Source organism: Lissotriton vulgaris, chromosome 5 (genome assembly GCF_964263255.1).
Source record: "Lissotriton vulgaris chromosome 5, aLisVul1.2, whole genome shotgun sequence".
Taxonomy (NCBI): Eukaryota; Metazoa; Chordata; class Amphibia; order Caudata; family Salamandridae; genus Lissotriton; species Lissotriton vulgaris.
In genome coordinates, this window is record NC_141693.1 from 1,207,971,027 (window position 1) to 1,207,991,546 (window position 20,520).

The 20,520-nt window shown below is 40.7% G+C and overlaps 1 protein-coding gene across 1 annotated transcript in view; it reads left to right on the forward strand.

The window, feature by feature from the left end:
• Positions 1-10,000, forward strand: part of LOC147712285 (uncharacterized) — an 89,265-nt gene extending 79,265 nt beyond the window's left edge. The window contains exons 6-7 of the mRNA XM_086923019.1: positions 6,110-6,262; positions 8,761-10,000. Coding sequence (XP_086779145.1) covers positions 6,110-6,262; positions 8,761-9,458 — 851 coding nt within the window. The 3' untranslated portion in view covers positions 9,459-10,000. The remainder of the gene's footprint in view (positions 1-6,109; positions 6,263-8,760) is intronic.
• The last annotated feature ends 10,520 nt before the right edge of the window (positions 10,001-20,520 follow it).

The window sequence follows — 20,520 nt, forward strand, 5'->3', positions numbered from 1 at the left end:
TCTCCCTTGACCACTTGCCCGCAGGTGGGGGCAGCGTATGAGTTTGGGCAGGCCAGGTTGCAATATCATTGTGGTCCTGAAGAAGGCCAAGGATGAATAATTCCTATGTGGCTGAAACATGTTGACCCTTGATTTCTATTCACAGACAGTTATTTGTTGAAAACTGTCATTGCACTGTTTTTAAGCTTGAGCTTCGAAAGATACCAATTAAAGTTTTTTTCTCTCACTGTTCAATTTTAACTCACTCGTTTCACTACGTTGCATTGCACTCATCGCCCGACACAAACCAATTGCTCACATCTGTAGGATCTACCATAGCGGGTTATATCGCTACAACCCAAACATCATAAAAACATCTGTGACCACCACTTTCCTTTTGAAATGGTTGCAGCCCTTAGTGACACTAGTGTGTTACTAGGAGGAGACCCAGATGATGAAGCATGTCACCAATGGTGAGTGATGGGAATCCGTCCTTTTTAAAGATATTTCCTTGAAGCCTGTTAAAAGGTGTATAGTTCGCGGTCTCTTTGGATCCTATGTGGCTCACACACACAGACATTAAGTGCGTTTGTATGAATAGACCCGTGGATACTGTGGTTTGTATGTGGCACAATCTCCCCACCACTGCCAAAGCAGGGTATTTCTTTTAATTTTTTTAGACAGTATGTAAATATCCTTGTTTTGATTGGAATAACTGCGTGACACTGCTTGCCTACAAGGGCTTTGAAAGGAGGTTTGGAGAGGAAAGTGAGGTCATGTTATGCATGTAATGTGTTGTGTGTCTGTACCTCTCCTGTATCTTGTGCTCAGTGTTGTGTCCTCGTGACCTGCATGTTTAGAATGTCTTAGTAATGTCTGCTTTTGTATTCAAGGAGTTCTTTACTGGGTCTCTTCTGTATGGCTCCTTCTCTAAGTGACTCGCATTAACGGGTCACCTTACCTTGGAGTGCAGTGTGTGCTTTTACTACAGAAACCCATACATTTCCCACAAAACGAAGTGTTAAGAAACAGAGAGCACGATTAGCTTCTTTCTTTCTTCCTCATTCACAACACCACCCCACCTCCTAATGTACAGCTTCGAGGATGGGGAAATCTGCCCAAATATCACCCATATAGAAACTTAATCTGGCACAAATATATAATGGACACGGAACCAGTCAGCAGGTAAAGAAGTACTGACCTGCCCATGCTAGGGCTACATTAAAATCTACCATTCAAATGCAATGCCAAGTGTCTTCATTATACCTAAACTGAACAAAATGCAGCACAAAACAATCACAGATGTACTGTACTTCTTTTGCTGCAAACCTGTCACATCTTCCCACGTCTACAGAATGTCAAATCGGGAGAAACTTGGGACCATCACCAACAACTGTCAGGTAAAACCTGTAGCTATGACCCCCATAACACCCTGGGGTACCACACTACCCTTTATTTTTATTTAAGGGGTACTTCCCCTTCCTGCCTCTTCCAACATAGTACTTATCTCCCACATTGAATCCATGGGGTACACCCCCATTCAGTTACTCATGACTAGGTACTACTCTTTCCCAGCTTAGCTCACTGTAGTGTACTCCTCCCATGCAACTTCTTACAACAGGGTGTTACACATCCCCAACTTTGCTTACCGCTGGGTGCTCACAGCATAAACCTCTAGCATTAGGGTGTTACTCTTCCCCAGCTTCGCTTACCGTGGGGTATTCAGCCATACAACCTCCACCGACAGAGTACTGCTCTTTCCCCAGTTCACTCCTACATACCCGCATAAACTTGTCTTGCCCTTTAATCTCATGCAATGGGATAGAACTCTAAAACCACAACAGTGTCACTTGAACACGCACAAGCAGCGTGTGTCTACATTTAGACACGCAGATGGGTACTACATCCTCTTCCCCAAACTGCGAAGTATCTTCATATGGAGTCATTGCTCCCCAAAAAATAGTTAAAGTTGCATAATTTGAGCTTCCCACCCTGTCTCGCAGTAAAAAACATTCAGCATGCCACCATTAACATAAACTGCAGTTCCCAAACAACCAAAGTCAACGTACATGGAAACTTACTAACCAGACAATTGCATTATCAATAAGCCGTATATGGTATATGTCAAAACATGAGAATCACCAACGGAACTTGGCACTAGTCAAGTCAACTTCACGGTTTGTGGGGAACAAAGCACATTTCTTAACAGAAGCACATGTAATAGTACGAACTCCATGAATGCCAAAAAATCCAGCTGATTAATAAACTGAAGGTCATATTTTAACTTCTGAATTGGACAAATACCAGGCAGGCGATGTTTCAACTTCCCATGACCTCAGGACACATTATATACTTGAAGAACATAGTCTCATTTCTATCTCAAATATCTTTGGACATAGTCCTACTTCTCTTACCAGTGTAGCCAAAGGCCTTCAGTAGTGTTTCTTTAATGTTTATAGACCTGTCCTGATCAAATATGAGTGTATTACCCTCCTTCAGGATATCTACACAGCTAGCAACTCCACTGCAGCTCCCAAGCCTGGAATCCAAGTCACTGCTGAGATTCTCTCATGAGCAAGTTGCTGTGCTATGCCCCAAACGCCACACCCTCTTCTTCCAGTTCCGACTGACTCCCGCTGGTGAGGAGAACCCTTCCCATTACCTGATTCTGTGCATGGACCTTTGTCAGACACCTTAAACACAGCGCTAGTCACTCCACACTGGATGCAGTAAATATGAGGAATACTCACGACTATCCAGCTGCAGGAACTAAACTATCCTGTGCCACAGACAACTCAATTGAGAAATAATACTGCACGATCACCAACCCAACTCCTTATGTCACAGTTGAATGTGTTACTGACTGAAGCTCCATGAGTCATTTTAAAGTTATGCCTACTATAAAGGAGAGTTCCTGCCTCTTTTTTTTGTCCCATTGTCCCCACGACACTGTCTCCATAGCATTGTCCTTAAGATTAGAAATATTTATTGGGACATATTACCTCTGTACTTAACCCCTCCCTGCTGGCTCTTTGTTTTGGATGGGGCAAGACCTTGCCCGCTCTCCTCACAGTGCTCCTCCTGCCCAGTAGCACGTACTGACACTACTTGACTGTTTCAAGAAGGACTGTTCTTCTTTGAATTATTGAGAGAAGCCTTGAGGAAGTCCACGAGGACGAAATGCGAGTCGGCTGCCTTTGTTTTGTCTAGAATGGAATAAACCATATTGATCTGAAAACGTCCACAACTATGATTCACTTCTTGGAATGTTGCAATTAGAAGTTCATCAACTTGATTTGTTCTTTTGGATTTCATGAATTTTAGAGGCTAAAAGTAACAGTGATTTGGTGTGCTTCGGTGCATTTGTTTTATATTGTAGTCTAGACTGCGGATGCAGATCTAGCAGATTGTTACCTAAGGTGGGTGGGTAATACGGCGCAACGAGAGCACCCTTGTATTTTGACATGTCACAAATTGAATTTTCAAACATAACATGTACTGACTCATAGATGTGAAGATCAGAGAGCATATCCACCGATTGTATTTCTGTTCATTTTCTGGGCGATTTGGGTCCTCTAGATTACGAGCCTCTCTGTCTAAAGGTCCTCGCAGATTCTTAGTATTAAAGCAAGGCACTTCTATTATCCTGACAAGTTTGACTACTTTCATTTGATAAAGTAGCGGTATCTGCCTTCATTTGGACCTTTCCTTGCAGGAGAAGGGATGTTAGCCTACATTAGAATTTTAAAAGAGTGGTGGACATTTATCTCACTCTGTTCAGATCTCATCACAAAAGCAATAGTTTTTTTCTAACTCTGGAACAACTAAAAAGTTGTGGAACCGTGGCCAACTATCCTTTGCTGCTCAACTAAAAGTATTAGGTAATTGTCAGGTTAGTTTTTTGTATGGACTTCTTTTGAGGGTTTTAGTGCAAAGAGACGGTTCATAGTTCCGGGTCTTGATGGTTCTTTTCAGCTCAAAGAAGGGGCAACTTTTTCCCGTAGCCACTGTGCTGCTGACATTGGAACGGCAGAGCATACAGTGCCTTCCAGAAGGAGTCCCCAAGAGGAAAAACCCCGAAGGGAAAAAAAAATCTCTGGTGGTAGCGGAGACTCCAGGAGGCGGATTGAAAAAGGAGGCTTCCAATGAGAGAACAGGACTCAGGACTCAGAACTGTAGGCAGCGGACCAGAAGAAAGGAAGGAAGGAAGGACCAGAACAGAGGACTCAGAACTGTAGGCAGCGGACCAGAAGAAAGGAAGGAAGGAAGGACCAGAACAGAGGACTCAGAACTGTAGGCAGCGGACCAGAAGAAAGGAACGAAGGAAGGACCAGAACAGAACATTGGAATCAGGAACACCAAGAGGCAAGATTCCCAACAGGAACAAAGGCCCAGAGAAGAAATTCGAAAAGGAGCGAGGACACACCAACAGAGGCAAGGAGTGTTGCAACCCAAGGAGAAATAAAGTTCAGCCCCTTAAATACCCATAAACAGGAAGTGATGAAGATGAAATGATAGGCCACCATCTTTAATTGGGAAAGGTAATAGCGAAAGCATGGCAGTACTGCCATGATGGTTAGGTGCAACAAAACCCTTTCCTGACGCATTCTGGGACAAACACTAATCAGATTATGGCTCCCAGGGAGAACTTTTCTCCAGACTGACCGCCCAGTAAAACCAAGAATGGGACTCTATGACTGCCACCATGACGCCCCCAGGCATCTGGGGAGTGCTAAGAGCGATCTGTGAAACAATGTGGGACACTGCAAGGGAGACTGCAAGATACTGCATGCCCAAGAGGCAGAGGGGGACAGTCATGGGACGATTCATGGCCTGAGGCGTGATAGATAATAGACCATGGATCAAACACGATTTGCCCTTGCAAGACCAATGCGAGGTCAACCAGAGGTATGGTAACCTTGCACGCAGATTGTTATTGTGGTATTGCTCAATATTTGTAGAACCACTTAGGCTTCACAATCTGGATTTATTAGAAACTATATGTGCCTGATGGTGCAGCAACCTTAATGATCCTCACAAATCCTGGAGCCTGTATCTCATCTCCGGACACCACACAATTGTTCTCCAGAATTTCTGGATGAACAAAAGAGAAATGTCGGATAGGGCACCAAAAAATGAGAACAGGATCTTCCAGAAAGATGAGCAAGATGATAATAGCAAGGAAAGAAGAGAAAGTATGAATGAATAAACAACTTATAAGTACACAGATGTTACTGGCTACATTGTTAATATTGACGTCCTAGGAATTACTATAAGGAATTGGACCTGGAATTAGAGATGCCCGAAAGTTCATACTAGAATCCCTCTTATACGCACACCCCTAGAGTTAGAGGGAGCCCCCCTGTTTTTTTTCAACTCTGTGATTGCAAACTTAACCCCTGTCTCTAGAGATCTCCTATTGAGGCCCTTAATATCAAGAATTCATCAAAGGACATACAGTGAAAGACGCATAATTGCAAAACTGTTAGTTTCTGCCCAAGATACGCTATTGTGTGAATATCCTAGCCCTTCAATAGACTATGGTTGGCCAGACATAACTAAGAACTTTGTTTCAGACATCTGTACCATCCACTGCCTAACTAACAAGATACAGCTTTAAAGTCCAAGCAGAACATGTGAGTTTATAGCTACATATGCTACTGACAGAAAATGTTCCTTACACGGTAAGCATCTGTTTGTAGTGTGTAGTACTGCAAATTACCATGTACCCACCCCCTTCCCGGAGCCTTTGTCAGCTGTAGATCTCGCCTACTTCTTAAACTCACAATACGCATGGTCACCATGCTACATTCACTTGGCATTCCACGTGTACTCTCACCCTCTGTGCGAAAAACAATCTAACATGGAGTCAATACCCATATACATTGCCCATAAATGGAGGAGTCACAGTGCATCCCATGACTTGATAGACTTCTTCAAATAAAAACTATGTGCAAACTGCTGCTCAACACTAGATGGCAGGAATATGCAGAGTATGCTAATATACAACACTACACTCTGAGTAGATACTTGCAAGGAAAGTAACATTTTCCGTTCTTGTTATCACTGAGGTGGGGGGATCTGTCCCTTGAAAATGTACCTGTATTTTAGTGTTGTATTTTCACAACAGGTCTAGAAGTTGCATCACCAGGACCAGAGGTTACCACACCAGAACCGGATGTTACTACGCCAGTAGTATCAATTGTTATTAAGGAAGAGGAGGAGCCTGATCTCATTAGCATCCAGGATTATCAGAGAAGAGAAAGCTTTTACAATCCAACAGGTGAGAAAATCACCAAATGCTTATGCTTACAATCTCTAATAAAATATCGAATTGTGCCATGATTGAAATCAGTTGTTACCTTGTATAGGAATAGTTTAGTCGTTCTTTTCAGAAGTTTCTTCCTTACCTGTGTTGTTTACTTTCTAAAGCATCACAAATCTTTCTCTGAGTCTCCTACTTTTGATGCTATAAACATGCTGGTGGTACCAAACGAGGCAATGAAGGAAACTGACTACACATCTCTTGCCCATTTTAGCACACACTAAAAAAGTAATCCTTCTGCATAAGAAACCTTGACAATTGTGCTAACAGATTGGGACGACATACTGCTTGCTGAGTGCATTGCAACTGCAGGAGAATGCTGTACAACTTCCCTACTTGGACGTGTTTTTTAACTATCAAGTTTACCTAGACTTAATATATGCAGCAATAGAGTTAGAGCTTTCTCTTCCGCCCTTCCGCTTCATTGTTTGGTTGTGGACTGAAAAAGTGCCACAAATTTGTGAGAAAAGGCTGAAGGCTTTAATCAAGAACATAGATAGGTGCACAGGCACACTAGCCATAGAGCTTTGGGGTAACTGCTACTGCTAGAATGCATGATCATGTATAGTGAGCACATTCCCTATTGAAACAGCATTGTGAAGTAAAAAAAAAAAAAGACGCAACAAATACTTCACTTCAGTCTTGCTTAAAAAATACTTGCAATGTGTGCTTTAAAACTGTACTTGGAGACATTGCTGAGCACCTTCGGACTGTTGCACAATCAAGGCTAATCATGTTAAATATTATTTAAATAAACGTTCGCGACCCACGAAAAATCGGCGCACAATCCACCAGTGGGTCACGACCTCCAGTTTGGGAAACATTGATCTAACAATAGCCCATTTTGTTTAGGAGTCTATTGTTACTCTAGCATTTTGTTTTGGTTCTCAAATCAATGTTAAGTTATTGTTGTTGATGAAGTGAGAGGAAAATGTTGGTTTGTGGTTCTGGCTTCAGAACCTGGAATATGTAATGTGTCCTGGCAAACCACAGAGCACTCTAGTAGTATCAATTGCAGCCTGAGTACCTTACCTACTCTCTTGATTAAAGCCTTCATCTTTTTTACTTACGGCTGTGTCGTCTTAATGGTTGGAAACAGAAAGAAAATTTTGAGAGCTGTAGAACTATTGTTACTCCCTGTTCGTCTACAGTCAGTGTACTGCAGTAAGGGCTTACTTTAGTTGCAGGATTTAAACGTTTTGTTTATCCTTTTCAAAGCTCCAAAGGTGCAAAGGATGAGCATTGACGATACATTGACCCATTTTTAGGGCTTGTTCTTCATGGTTCGTTCAATAGCTGACCAATCTCAAGTACAGAAGCAGGTTATACAATGAAGTACCTCAATCATGTACGTCAACAAAAAACAATAACGTCTTTCAGCAGAGCCAAAAGTCATGAAGGCAAATGCTCTGTTATGTCTGGAATCTCATCTACCCATTCCCAGTTCGCAGGCACAGTCTTCAAATTTAACAATGTGGCTCCTAGGACAAATAAACGTGTCCCTTCTGCACAGAGCTCTATCCGAGTATTGAAGTTTGATTCTTTGTAGTCTTCCCTCTGCATTGCTTTTTGTTATTTATGCCTTCAGTTTGGCACACTAATCTGCAGGCGGTTTAAACAATTCATAGATGCTTATCTGTAATATTGCCCAACCAGTAAGCTCCAGCATACATTTGACCCATATGACAACGTCATTGTCCCAGACCTCATACTATCTAATATGTAAGGCATAATTTTCTGGTAGGAATACTAATGCCTTTAGACTTTGACAATGAACTATGTGTAACACTCAAATGATGACATTGACAGATGTAACTGAATATAGTGAAACGAAACAAAATGTTGTCATTTATTTAACTAAATCCACTAATGTTTATTAATTTAAATAGCTCTCATTGAGTGTCGGAATTGCTTTACTGTTTTGTAACCCATATTGTGAGGATTAGAGGGATCTTGTGTTGTGTGCAATAGTTGTTCCTTTATCCAACTCATATCTCATTACTCTTCCTACATGGCTGCTTCTACATAATATGGATGGATAGCAAGCCTTCCATCATATCATATATTAATCCGACAGCCCCTTTGGATCTTTGTTATCCTGCCTGCCATTGAGTAATTGGGTTTGTCAGCCGCTTAAATAAATAACCTTAGAGCACACATTGTTATCAGTTTCCCCTGGTACATGATCCCCAACACTGTACCAAGGGCTACTTTCCAGGAAGATTAACATTGACTTTTCTTCAGCTGCTTTGGGTGTGCTATCATCTATCTGATGTAAAATTGTGATTACTGTATGTCATTTCTTTATTCACTTGTTTCCACTTCTTGCATCTTGTGTTCCCAAGGTCGCTTGAGAATGCATTTGTCATCCATGACCCAATATCATGTCACCTGTGGGTCAATCATGATGTCACCAGTAGAAAATTAATAAAGCAAATGTTATTGTAATCCAACAGGTAATGGTGGCATGAAGAGAAGAGCCTGCGGTTTATTAAAATGTAACGATAAATCACCACTGAGCTATTCAATGGCAAAAAAGCTCAAAGCAAATATGGTTCATAGCATTCATGAGAGAAATCCTGAGATGTGGTCTGAACATGATGGAGAAATCCGAGACGAGAGAACTGCTCACTCAAAAAGAGAATGCGGCCAACTAATGCATTCCACCTTCAATCAGATGATTCCCCATGTACAGAGTTCAAGAGCATATTGTAAAAATGACAGTACAATGATGAATGACAATAATATTGCATATGAATCAAACCCATTGCCAATCTCCAGGGCGTACACCTATTCTGCAAGTGAGCAAGCCTGCCAGAATGACAGTGAAATTGGACATCAGCAACCACAAAAAGTAAATAGAAGATATCCATGTAAGGAATGTGGCAAAAGTTTTACTGTGATGTCAAATCTTCTAATACATGAAAGAATACATACTGGGGAGAGGCCACATCATTGTACTTTATGTGGGAAAAACTTCACCCAAAAAGGAGTTCTTCTTAGGCACCAAAAAATGCATACAGGGGAGAGACCTTATCAGTGCAATGTATGCGGAAAAAGGTTCAATCAAAAGCATCATCTTCTAAGACACCAAAAAACACATTCAAAGACAGAACATTTCCCGTCTGATCTATATGGACTTCCTAAATACTAAAAAATGTCAGTGTTGTGGACACTGACACTAACAGAGTTATAAGCACAACAAAGTTATGGCCAAATGAGATGTTGTATTACCAGCTTCTAAAATGGTAGTTGCTGCAAGACATGACATAATAGTAAAAGCAAAGGTAATACTAATGGCTAGTATTATTGAAGTCATTCCCAGTAATCCCAGGACTTTAGAAGTTCTCTGTTTCTACAGATTTAAGATTATGAAACAAGTGAGCATTCCACATGTCGCTATAAACGAATGCACATAATTTAATGTGCAACAGTGCATTCAGAATCGAGTATCAAATACCCAGTATATGTATTATTCAAATATGGAGTCAATGGTTTTAAATGCGCATTCAACAGACCATGACCCATTTACTCAAATGCTTTTTAAAATGAAAGACTGGGGATGGGGTTGGGTTAAGGAGTTTTGGTTTGTGGAAAAACTAAGCTTATCCGTGATATATCATGTGTCTGTTTTTTTGTTGATAAACATGACTAAATGTAACGGACAAATACAAAATATATAAAAAAAATAAAAAACATACTTTTTATAGAAAAAATAAATTGATTGTATGGACGTTTCCAGTGCAACTTGTTGTTGATATCCAAGCTATTACTGTCTGTTAGTTGTTGTTTGTTTTGAATTGTCAGGGATCAACTAGACAAGCTACATACAAAAACAAGGGCAAAATAATATGTTCGAGGCAGGTGAGCTGTAGATCGCATGCTTTGCATACTTCTGCCATCTAGTGTTGGTTCCGGATGTTTGCAAGTTGTTTTTCTTTGACGAAGTCTTTCCAGTCACGAGGTAGGTAACTCCTCCCTTCGGTGATAGTGCGCATGGGCATCGACTCCATTGTTATATTGTTTTTTCTGCCATCGGGTTTGGTCGTAAATTTCTGGACTCCCGTTCGAATCCATTTTTCTTGTCCTCCTCAGTGCGCAATCCACTTACCCTCAATGGTATTGTTTTCGATGGCGTATTCACATTTCTCCATGTATCGTATCAAATACAAAAACTTTTTTCGAACAGGAAGCGCGTGGAAGGCTGTCGGTCCTAACCGCATCGGTCCACCTCGCATTTGATGGAGCGGACTCCATTTCAATTTTGCCCTCTGTGAAAGGCAAAGTTTCCTCGCACCGACTCACATGAAGGGTCAAACTTGTGCTTATTTCTGGAGCACAACGAACAGGACTGGGACATGCGTAAATCTTTCTGCTTGAAGAAAACGCTCCGCGAACGTCGGGCTCGACGGCGAAACATGCACTGCTAAAACACTGCATCCATTCTGGACCTCTTCGGAAAAGATTCCGAACAAGAGACCAGCGATGCCCTAGGGGCAGAGGATGAACAGGAGGACCATCTCCAAATTTGGCTCCGATATGGACAAAAAAAAGGTCAGCGTATCGTGAGTACCGAACCTCCCTTGTCCCAAAGTCCTACTCAGCCCAAGCAAAAGGCTCCAGTCACATCTCTGCCTTCAGGCCATGGTCGACACCGAAATACACGTTAAAGCCTTCCAGCTTAGGATCGAGTCATCTGCACTTGGGCACCGAGCCGAAACCTTTGGGGTCAAAACCGAAACGAGCCTCAGGCCCAACTCCTTTGACACTGAAACCGCCTTCGGAACAGACATCCTTGACACTTTAAACTTCAGCACTGAAAAATAAAGATGCTCCGATACCACCAAAGGAGCCCGTTTCGACGTCCCGCCTTCGAAACCGAACCCAAGACAAAAGGAACTCTACATTAATCCAAAAACTGGACATATTGCAACCAAATTGCCACATAAACGCAGATCTGCAACAGAAGACACTTATCACATGCCTTTAAAAAGGAAACATATGGGTACTAACCCTTCCCCTGCTCCTCTCCCCTCACGTTCTTCCCAACAAACACAGCATTTACTAATTACTCCTACTAATTCGCCACAATCACAAACACCTGATGATCAGGATGATGGGGATGGGGGCAATGAACCTTCACCTGCAGTCCCATGGAAGGATTATACTACAGACTCTCCCACATGTAATGATCCTGACCATTATCCTACCAAACCTTCTCCACCAGATGATAATGTAGGCTAATTAGCTCTTCTACGCAGAGCTGCTGAATACCATGGGGTACAATTACATAAGGAATCCCTAGTGGAGGATTCCCTCTTTGAAACGCTTAGTAGTTCCCAAAGATCCACCCACACACTGCCTATGCTCAATGGTATGTTAAGACATGTGGACGACATATTTAAGGATCCTGTTCATGCACACATTCTCACCCCCTGGATAGACAAAAATATAAACCTGCACCATCAGATCCATGTTCATCATGGGCTAGTTACCTTTAGACTCTTTAGTAGTTTCTAATGCCCGTAAACGGGCCAAATCAAAGATGTTGGAGGAAGCTCCACCCCCAGACAAAGATTCTAAGCTCATAGACGCCCCTGGGAAAAGAGTAGCCTCCCAAGCTGCAAATTACTGGCGTATTGCTAATACCCAGGCCCTTTTAGCCAGGTACGATAGGGCGCATTGGGATGAAATGGAACAAATGCTCCAATACTTGGTACACAGACAAAATATCGAGTTTTAAATTTCGATATACAATTATATCGAAGTTTAAATATCGATGGGACAAAATATCGAAGGTAAGTAATATCGACAGTCTTAATATCGATATTAGTATGATATCAGTAATATCGAAGTTTTAAATATCGATGCCAATAATATCGAAATAAATAACTTTGATGTTACTAATATCAATTTTTAAATAAATTTAGTGTATATTATATTGTATTTATTATTTTTTATTATTTAATTTTAATGTAATTTAATTAAATATTGTCTTTTACTACTGTAGCGGGTTGTGGGTTTATAGGGGAATAGGGTGGGAAGTAATTTAATTATGTTAAATTAATTATTAATTAGTAGGAATTATTAATTAATTAATTGAGAATTAATTTTTAATTAATTTTAATTAATTGATTAATTGATAAATATGTTCTGTAGCGGGTTATGGGTTTATAGGGGAATAGGGTGGGAAGTAATTTAATAATAATTAATTAATTAATATATGTTTGTAAATATTTTAATTAATAATTAATTGGTAATTAATTTATATTAATTAGTTAATTAATTGATATAATTTTGTACATATTTTTAATTATTAATTAGTTGGTAATTAATTAATATTAATTAGTTAATTACATTAGAGTATTTTTTTATATATAATTTTTTGTTATTCTTAATTAATTAATTGGGGAAAAATAATATTAATTATTAAATTAAATTAATTACAGCTAATATGCTAATATATTTACTTTATTGTTATTGTTAATTAATAATTAATTGGTAATTAAATAATATTAATTAATTTTGGGTAAAGGAGTATTTTTAGGGTTCAGGGTCAGTTTTCAGTTTTTGGGTAAAGGGGTATTTTTAGGGTTCAGGGTCAGTTTTCAGTTCTTGGGTAAAGGGGTATTTTTAGGGTTCAGGGTCAGTTTTCAGTTTTTGGGTAAAGGGGTATTTTTAGGGTTCAGGGTCAGTTTTCAGTTCTTGGGTAAAGGGGTATTTTTAGGGTTCAGGGTCAGTTTTCAGTTTTTGGGTAAAGGGGTATTGTTAGGGTTCAGGGTCAGTTTTCAGTTCTTGGGTAAAGGGGTATTTTTAGGGTTCAGGGTCAGTTTTCAGTTTTTGGGTAAAGGGGTATTTTTAGGGTTCAGGGTCAGTTTTCAGTTTTTGGGTAAAGGGGTATTTTTAGGGTTCAGGGTCAGTTTTCAGTTCTTGGGTAAAGGGGTATTTTTAGGGTTCAGGGGTCAGTTTTCAGTTTTTGGGTAAAGGGGTATTTTTAGGGTCAGTTTTCAGTTTTTGGGTAAAGGGGTATTTTTAGGGTTCAGGGTCAGTTTTCAGTTCTTGGGTAAAGGGGTATTTTTAGGGCTAAGGGTCAGTTTTCAGTTTTTGGGTAAAGGGGTATTTTTAGGGTTCAGGGTCAGTTTTCAGTTTTTGGGTAAAGGGGTATTTTTAGGGTTCAGGGTCAGTTTTCAGTTCTTGGGTAAAGGGGTATTTTTAGGGTTCAGGGTCAGTTTTCAGTTTTTGGGTAAAGGGGTATTTTTAGGGTTCAGGGTCAGTTTTCAGTTTTTGGGTAAAGGGGTATTTTTAGGGTTCAGGTTCCAGTTCTTGGGTAAAGGGTTTTTTTTAGGGTTCAGGGTCAGTTTTCAGTTTTTGGGTAAAGGGGTATTTTTAGGGTTCAGGGTCAGTTTTCAGTTTTTGGGTAAAGGGGTATTTTTAGGGTTCAGGGTCAGTTTTGGGTTTTTAGGGTACAGGGATATTTTTAGGGTTCAGGGTCAGTTTTGGGTTTTTGGGGTACAGGGATATTTTTAGGGTTCAGGGTCAGTTTTGGGTTTTTGGGGTACAGGCGTACAGGGTAAAAATAAAAAAAAATTACATTAAATCAATTAAATGAAATTAAAAAAAAAAATTACATTAAATTATTAAGTGTTTTATTTATTTTAAATGTATATGTATTAGTTTTAATTTTGTTTTAATATTTTTATTTAATATTTGTAAAATTATATGTATTTTAAAATTATTTTTACATTATTATTAATACTTTTTAAAAAACGATATATTTAATTTCGATATTTTTGTACTACGATATTATTTTTTCGATATTTTTGTACTTACCTTTATGAAGATATGACTCCGATATTTTTGATGTCGATATTTTTGTGCCGATATTTTTGTATTTCGATATTCTGTCTGTCGATATTATGTCAGACATTCCCAATACTTACCCGATGAGCATAAATCCAAAGCTCAAGACTTAGTGCCAAAGGGAAAGCTCATCTCTAATTCTTCCATTAAGTGTGCATTAGCTGCATCTAACACTGCGGCTAGAGCCGTCAATACCAGTGTGTTACTAAGAAGACATGTATCGTTAAGAATTTCGGGATTTAAACCCGAAGTTCAGGCCTCCATTCTAAACACACCCTTCGACAAACAACATTTCTTTGGTCCTGTAGTAGGCACGTCCCTAGAAAAAATGAAAAAGGACACAGACAAGGCAAAGTCTATGGGTGACCTACAGTCTCCTTCTACTCGTGATTCTTTTCGGCACACCTTCTAGTGTGAAGGGTCCAAGAATACCTCTTCAGACACATCTCCTACACCATAAAATGGCAACAATCAGCCCTCTTCTTCAAAAGGTTTCTTTAGAGGAAACTACAGAGGCAACAATGGCAGAGGTAGAGGTTCCAACACACGCACCTCCCCCTCAAATAACAAACAGTGACTTGCCTACACTTCCCCCGATCATTCAACACCTGTCTTTCACAATTCCTACCTGTCTGGCAATCAATAACTACAGACAAATGGGTGCTAGCAATGATCTGATCTGGTTATTGCCTAGAGCTTACCAACAATCCTCCAAATATCCCTCCACGCTCACACAAAATGTCACCAGACCATCTACACCTCCTCAAACAAGAGGTTCAGTCTCTCCTTTTGAAAGGAGCCATAGAACCAGTACCACTACAATATCAAGGGTGAGGTGTATACTCCCTGTACTTTCTAAAACCCAAAAAGGATAGCTCTTTCAGACCCATTTTAGACCTCAGAGAATTAAATCATTTCATACAATCAGAACATTTTCACATGGTGACACTACAACAACTGCTCCCACTTTTTCAACAAGGTGACTTTATGTCTACTATAGACTTAAAGGACACATATTTCCACATTCCAATACATCCCGCATATCACAAATATCTCAGATTTGTGGTAGCCGGGCAGCATTACCAGTTCAAAGTGCTTCCATTCGGAGTCACCACTGCTCCCAGAGTATTTACAAAATGTTTGGCAGTAATAGCTGCTCACCAGCTAAGAAAACACACTCATGGCTTCCCGTACTTGGACGACTGGCTCATCAAAGCCAGTACGTACCTAACGTGTCTCCAGCACACACACACAACACTGGGGTTACTGCACCAACTGGGATTTAGTCAATGTGCTGAAGTCTCATCTCCAACCTTCCAACACTCAGGCCTATCTAGGAGCCGCTTTAGATAGTCAAAGAGCTCTGGCTTTTCCCTATTGTTTTGTTTCATCCCACTCGCTCACTACCGGCTCCGGTGTATATGCAGCTGCTGGGAATGATGGCCTCTTGCATCATGAGTTTTCCCCATGCAAGCCTTCACATGCGTCCCCTTCAGGAATGCTTGACAAGTCAGTGGAACCAGTTGCAGGGTCTCTTAACCGATCTGGTGTTGGTAGACAGCCATACTTATCGCTCTCTGCAGTGGTGGAACCCACAAAATGTATCAAAAGGACAGCCCTTCATAGACCCTGTTCCACAAATAGTGCTAACAGCAGACACCTTGCTCACTGGTTGGGGATCTCATCTTCACAATCACACAATTCAAGGCTTGTAGAGTCAAAAGCTAAAGGCTCTCCACATGAAACTTCTAGAGCTGCTAGCAGTGTTTCTAGCGCTTAAAGCTTTTCAAATTCACCTTTTAGACGAAGCTGTCCTAGTCCGCACTGACAACATGACAGCTATGTACTATATACATAAACGTGGGGGGCACCCTATCTCCAACTGTCACACCTAGCTCAAGCCATTTGGAAATGGGCCAAACACCACAAAATATATCTCCTAGCAGAACACCTTCCAGGAGTAAACAATCAAATTGCCCACCTTCTCATCAGACAGAGGCAGCAAATCCACGAGTGGGAGCTTCACCCCCAAGTTCTCCTCACATATTTGCAAAATTGGGGTTTCCCCAAATAGATCTTTTCGCCACACATGAAAATGCAGAATGCCCAAGCTTCGCCTACAGGTAGCCACACCCGCTCTCCAAAGGCAATGCACTATGGATGAACAGGTCAGGGATATTTGCCTACGCTTTTCCGCCTCTCCCACTCATTCCATTAGTGGTTCGGAAACTCACGCAAACGTCCCTCACAACGATATTGATTGCTCCCAATTAATTGTCAACCTTGGTTCACCACCCTGCTGGAACTGGCAATAGTTCCACATCAAAAGCTACACCTCACATCCAGTCTCCTTACACAGAGCCATGGAGAAATCAGGCACTGAGATCCCAAAGAACTAAACCTAGCGCACTAGCTCCTGAAGTCATAGAGTTTGGTTATCTGAATTTTCCACCAGACTGTATGAACATTATCATAGAGGCCAGAAGGCCTACTACAAGAGCTTGCTGTGCAGCTAAATGGAAATGATTTGTTATCTATTGTAATAATAACAATATCAATCCTCTGGATGCTTCCATACAAAATATAATCTGCTATTTATTTCATTTGCAGCGGTCAGAATTAGCTATCACATCTATCAGCTTACATCTCTCTGCAATAGCTGCGTACCTACAAAACAGGTAGCACTTGTCTCTCTTTAGAGTACCAGTTCTATTATGGAAGGACTTAAAAGAGCTATACCGCCAATACTCCCATCTGCCCCAGTGTGGAATCTTAACATAGTCCTTACACGATTAATGGGTCCACCTTTTGAAACCATGCATAAATGTGAACTCCAATTTCTCTCATGGAAAATCGCTTTCCTCATTGTGCTCACTTCACTGATGAGAGTGGGTGAGCTACAGGCATTAAAAATGGAAGAACCCTTTTACCAGCTTCACAGAGACAAAGTGGTCCTTCGTACCAACCCTTAATTTCTACCAAAAGTAGTATCTGCCTTTCACATCAATCAATCGGTCAAGTTACCTGTGTTCTTTCCTCAACCAGATTCAGTGACAGAACGAGGCCTGCACACTTTGGATGTTAGAAGAGCCTTTTTAAATTACATAGAAAGAACAAAGTCATTTTGTAAGACAAAATAACTTTTTGTTGCTTTTGCTCCACCTCACAAAGGCAATCCTATATCCAAATCAGGTATTGCTGGATGGAATGTTTAATGTATTCAAACATGTTATGTAAAAACAAAAATTACTTTAACAATACCCCCTAGAGGCCATTGTACTCGCAAAATAGGGGCTACTTTCGCTTTCTTAGGTAACATCCCCATAGTTGACATTTGTAAGGCTGCAACATGGTCTACACCACACACATTCACAAAGCACTATTGGGTACATGTGTTAGCGAGACAACAAGCTAATGTAGGCCAGGCAGTACTTAGAACACTTCTTCAAACAACTGCAACAGCTACAGTTTAGCCAATGCTTTGGGAGAATACTGCTGTATAGTTTATTCAAACCATGCGATCTACAGCTCACATGCCTCGAACGGATAATGTTCCTTACCCAGTAAGCATCTGTTCTTAGCATGTAGAGCTGTAGATTCACATGCACCCACCGCCTCCCCGGGTGCCTGTACCTGTTGCAGTTCTTTCTTATCCTATATACATACGAATGCACATCTCTATTCTACACTTACTAACTCCATTCTTACCCCATGCGGAAAAACAATCTAACAATAGAGTCGATGCCCATGCGCACTATTACCAAAAGGAGGAGTCACCTACTGCGTGACTGGAAAGACTTATTCGAAGAAAAAAACTTGCAAACATCCGGACCCAACACTAAATGGCAGGAGTATGCGAATCATATGAATGTACAGCTCTGCATGCCAAGAACAGATTCTTACTGGGTATGTAACAGTATCCTTATCAGAAGGAGGTACACCTGCAAAAACGTTGAATGTAGGTTAACCTTGTTGGACATGTTCACAGTCTAATAGGGGCACTAGCTTGTGGTCCTGGGACGGGCAGGTGAAAACTCCTATTCATGGTAGCTGGCACAGGTCTCTTTTGCTGTACTGTTACTTCTGCTTTCCAGCAGCTAACCAGAGCCCAAATAGGATTTCCTGTTGTACTGTTGGAACTAGGTAAATTGAGAGGGGGTGAAGAGTCAGAATTTGCTGGTGTGTGAGAGTCTGATTGAGTTTGTATATTAGTTTGTGTTTATGGAGAGGTCGGGAGGGGATGGATAAAAGGAGCTTTCCAATTACTCAAGGAACTCATCTTAAGTACATTGAGGACACCCCGTGCTCAATAGTGGCCTATGTTTTACGAATCGAGGTCATTCTAGACAACATTTTGGCTATTCCTGATCGATTGGCAGGGCCACTGGAATTATGCGTTTGTGAGGCTGCCGCATTTCTCACTTGATTATAGATTTGCCGCATTTGCCACATAATCCATAATCTTCTGCAAAATCTGCATATATTAGGAAAAAAAAATTCTAGCTCAAATTGTTCATCAGTGACAAAACATGCAGCAACACATGGTGCTGTGCAGTGGAAGGCTCTTTGCAAAGCTTGACTGGTCACCGTTCTGCTACTTATTGCTATATATGGATGTTAAACTGGCAATAATAAGATGCAACCAATGCCCAGACAGTGTTAACAAAAGTAAAAATGACAAAATAATGAAGTAATACTAATATAAAATGTGTCGCATCATGCCACATAATTTGCCTTCTCTTGCTTCATAATTTACGCACACCCCTGCCGCATAATTTGGCTCTCTACCTGCAGCATAATTCCCCTGCCCTGCCTATTGGTGCTCATCATTAACATACTGTGGGTAATCTTGACAATATAGTAGCTATCCAGTGTATAATTGTGCTACTGGAAAAATGATGTCAGTACATGACTTATTGTGGCTTTTCTTGAATAATTCTTACTAGAACTTATAATGAAATGACAAATACTGCCATGTGATGGCCATCTTTAGAACTTGATGATGATAATGGGTACAAAAGGCACAATCTGTCCATGTTGACAACAAGAGTGCTTACTGAAAATAACATGCTGATGTTTGGGGACCAAATATACATTTGTTACAAATTAAAATTGAGTATTTCGGGACCATAAATTGTTCTTTCATTCTGTGTCAGAGACAGGAGCTTATTTATTCAAAGTAAAAAGTTTCGATTTCATAATGAAATGTCTGTATTTTCTATTTTTTAAGAAGTGACATGCTGGGGTTTCAGTTAAACAAAAAATTGGTTCTGTTGGGTAAGACAGGTTATTTGAACTATGCTCCTAGATGCAAATGAAAACAAATCAGCTCTCTGATACAGGGACTAGTGTTTAGTGAGAAATCAATGCTCAAAACACGGAAAAACAAAATCATACGGTCAAAGTATTGTATTATACACATTAATACATGGTTGCTTCTATACAAATCCGAATTACTTCATTTGTGGATTAATTATGAGTACATAACAAGACCGTCATACAAATTCGTGACTTTTTGTGAAGGGGTGCTCAGTGAACATAATAATATATACAGTGTGGGGAAATTAATCTATACAGGTGTATATACAGGTACTGAGAGCGAGTGAAAGCCTCCGACCGTTGTTCCAAAACGATAGATGCGACAGGCCATTGAGCCATACAAGATCAACTTGAGGAACCCTGCCTTGATCTTAAAACTGTCCTTCCCCTCCTGTCTTGAGAAAGACCCGCCGTGACCACCTACAGGGGCACACTAGGGATGAAACGTCGACTAATCCATAGGTTCAGAATCACCAGGATTCCCACAGAAATCATAGGAATCCTTGGTTGAGATCAAACCATCTTCTGACCAAACTCCAACTGTACCTGTATATATGCCAGGCCCTACAGGGAGCACCGGTATGGAGGGCACAGTTGTTGTCGTTCATATGTTCGTCTGCCACCTTATTAATGCCACCCTCTTTTCCTTTGAACTCAAGCTGCCAATGTGCTTTGTTGGTGAGAAGAAATGCATTTTGGTTTGTCATTTGCTGCCTCCATTAGGCAGGATTGTTTCCCTTGCCTGCCTTGTTTGTTTCAGTCCATGGAGGTAGCATTTGTCCTTCTGGATAAATGTTGTTGTCTTAGTTGTTTTAAGTTCCCTACAGGTTCTAGTTTTGGACAGTATGTCATCTTCCGTGTTGCTGTAGCACGTTAGGTTCCTACCATTTGGCTACAGTTGGCTGCTGGCAAGCTGACCATTTTCCCAGGAAACGTCTGGCTCCGGTCCTCTTGGAGGTTTCCACGTGGGAGAGTGACCGTTGGCCCTGTTACTTTCTTCTGGTCCTTCACACTGTATCAGTATCTTTTCTGCTGTG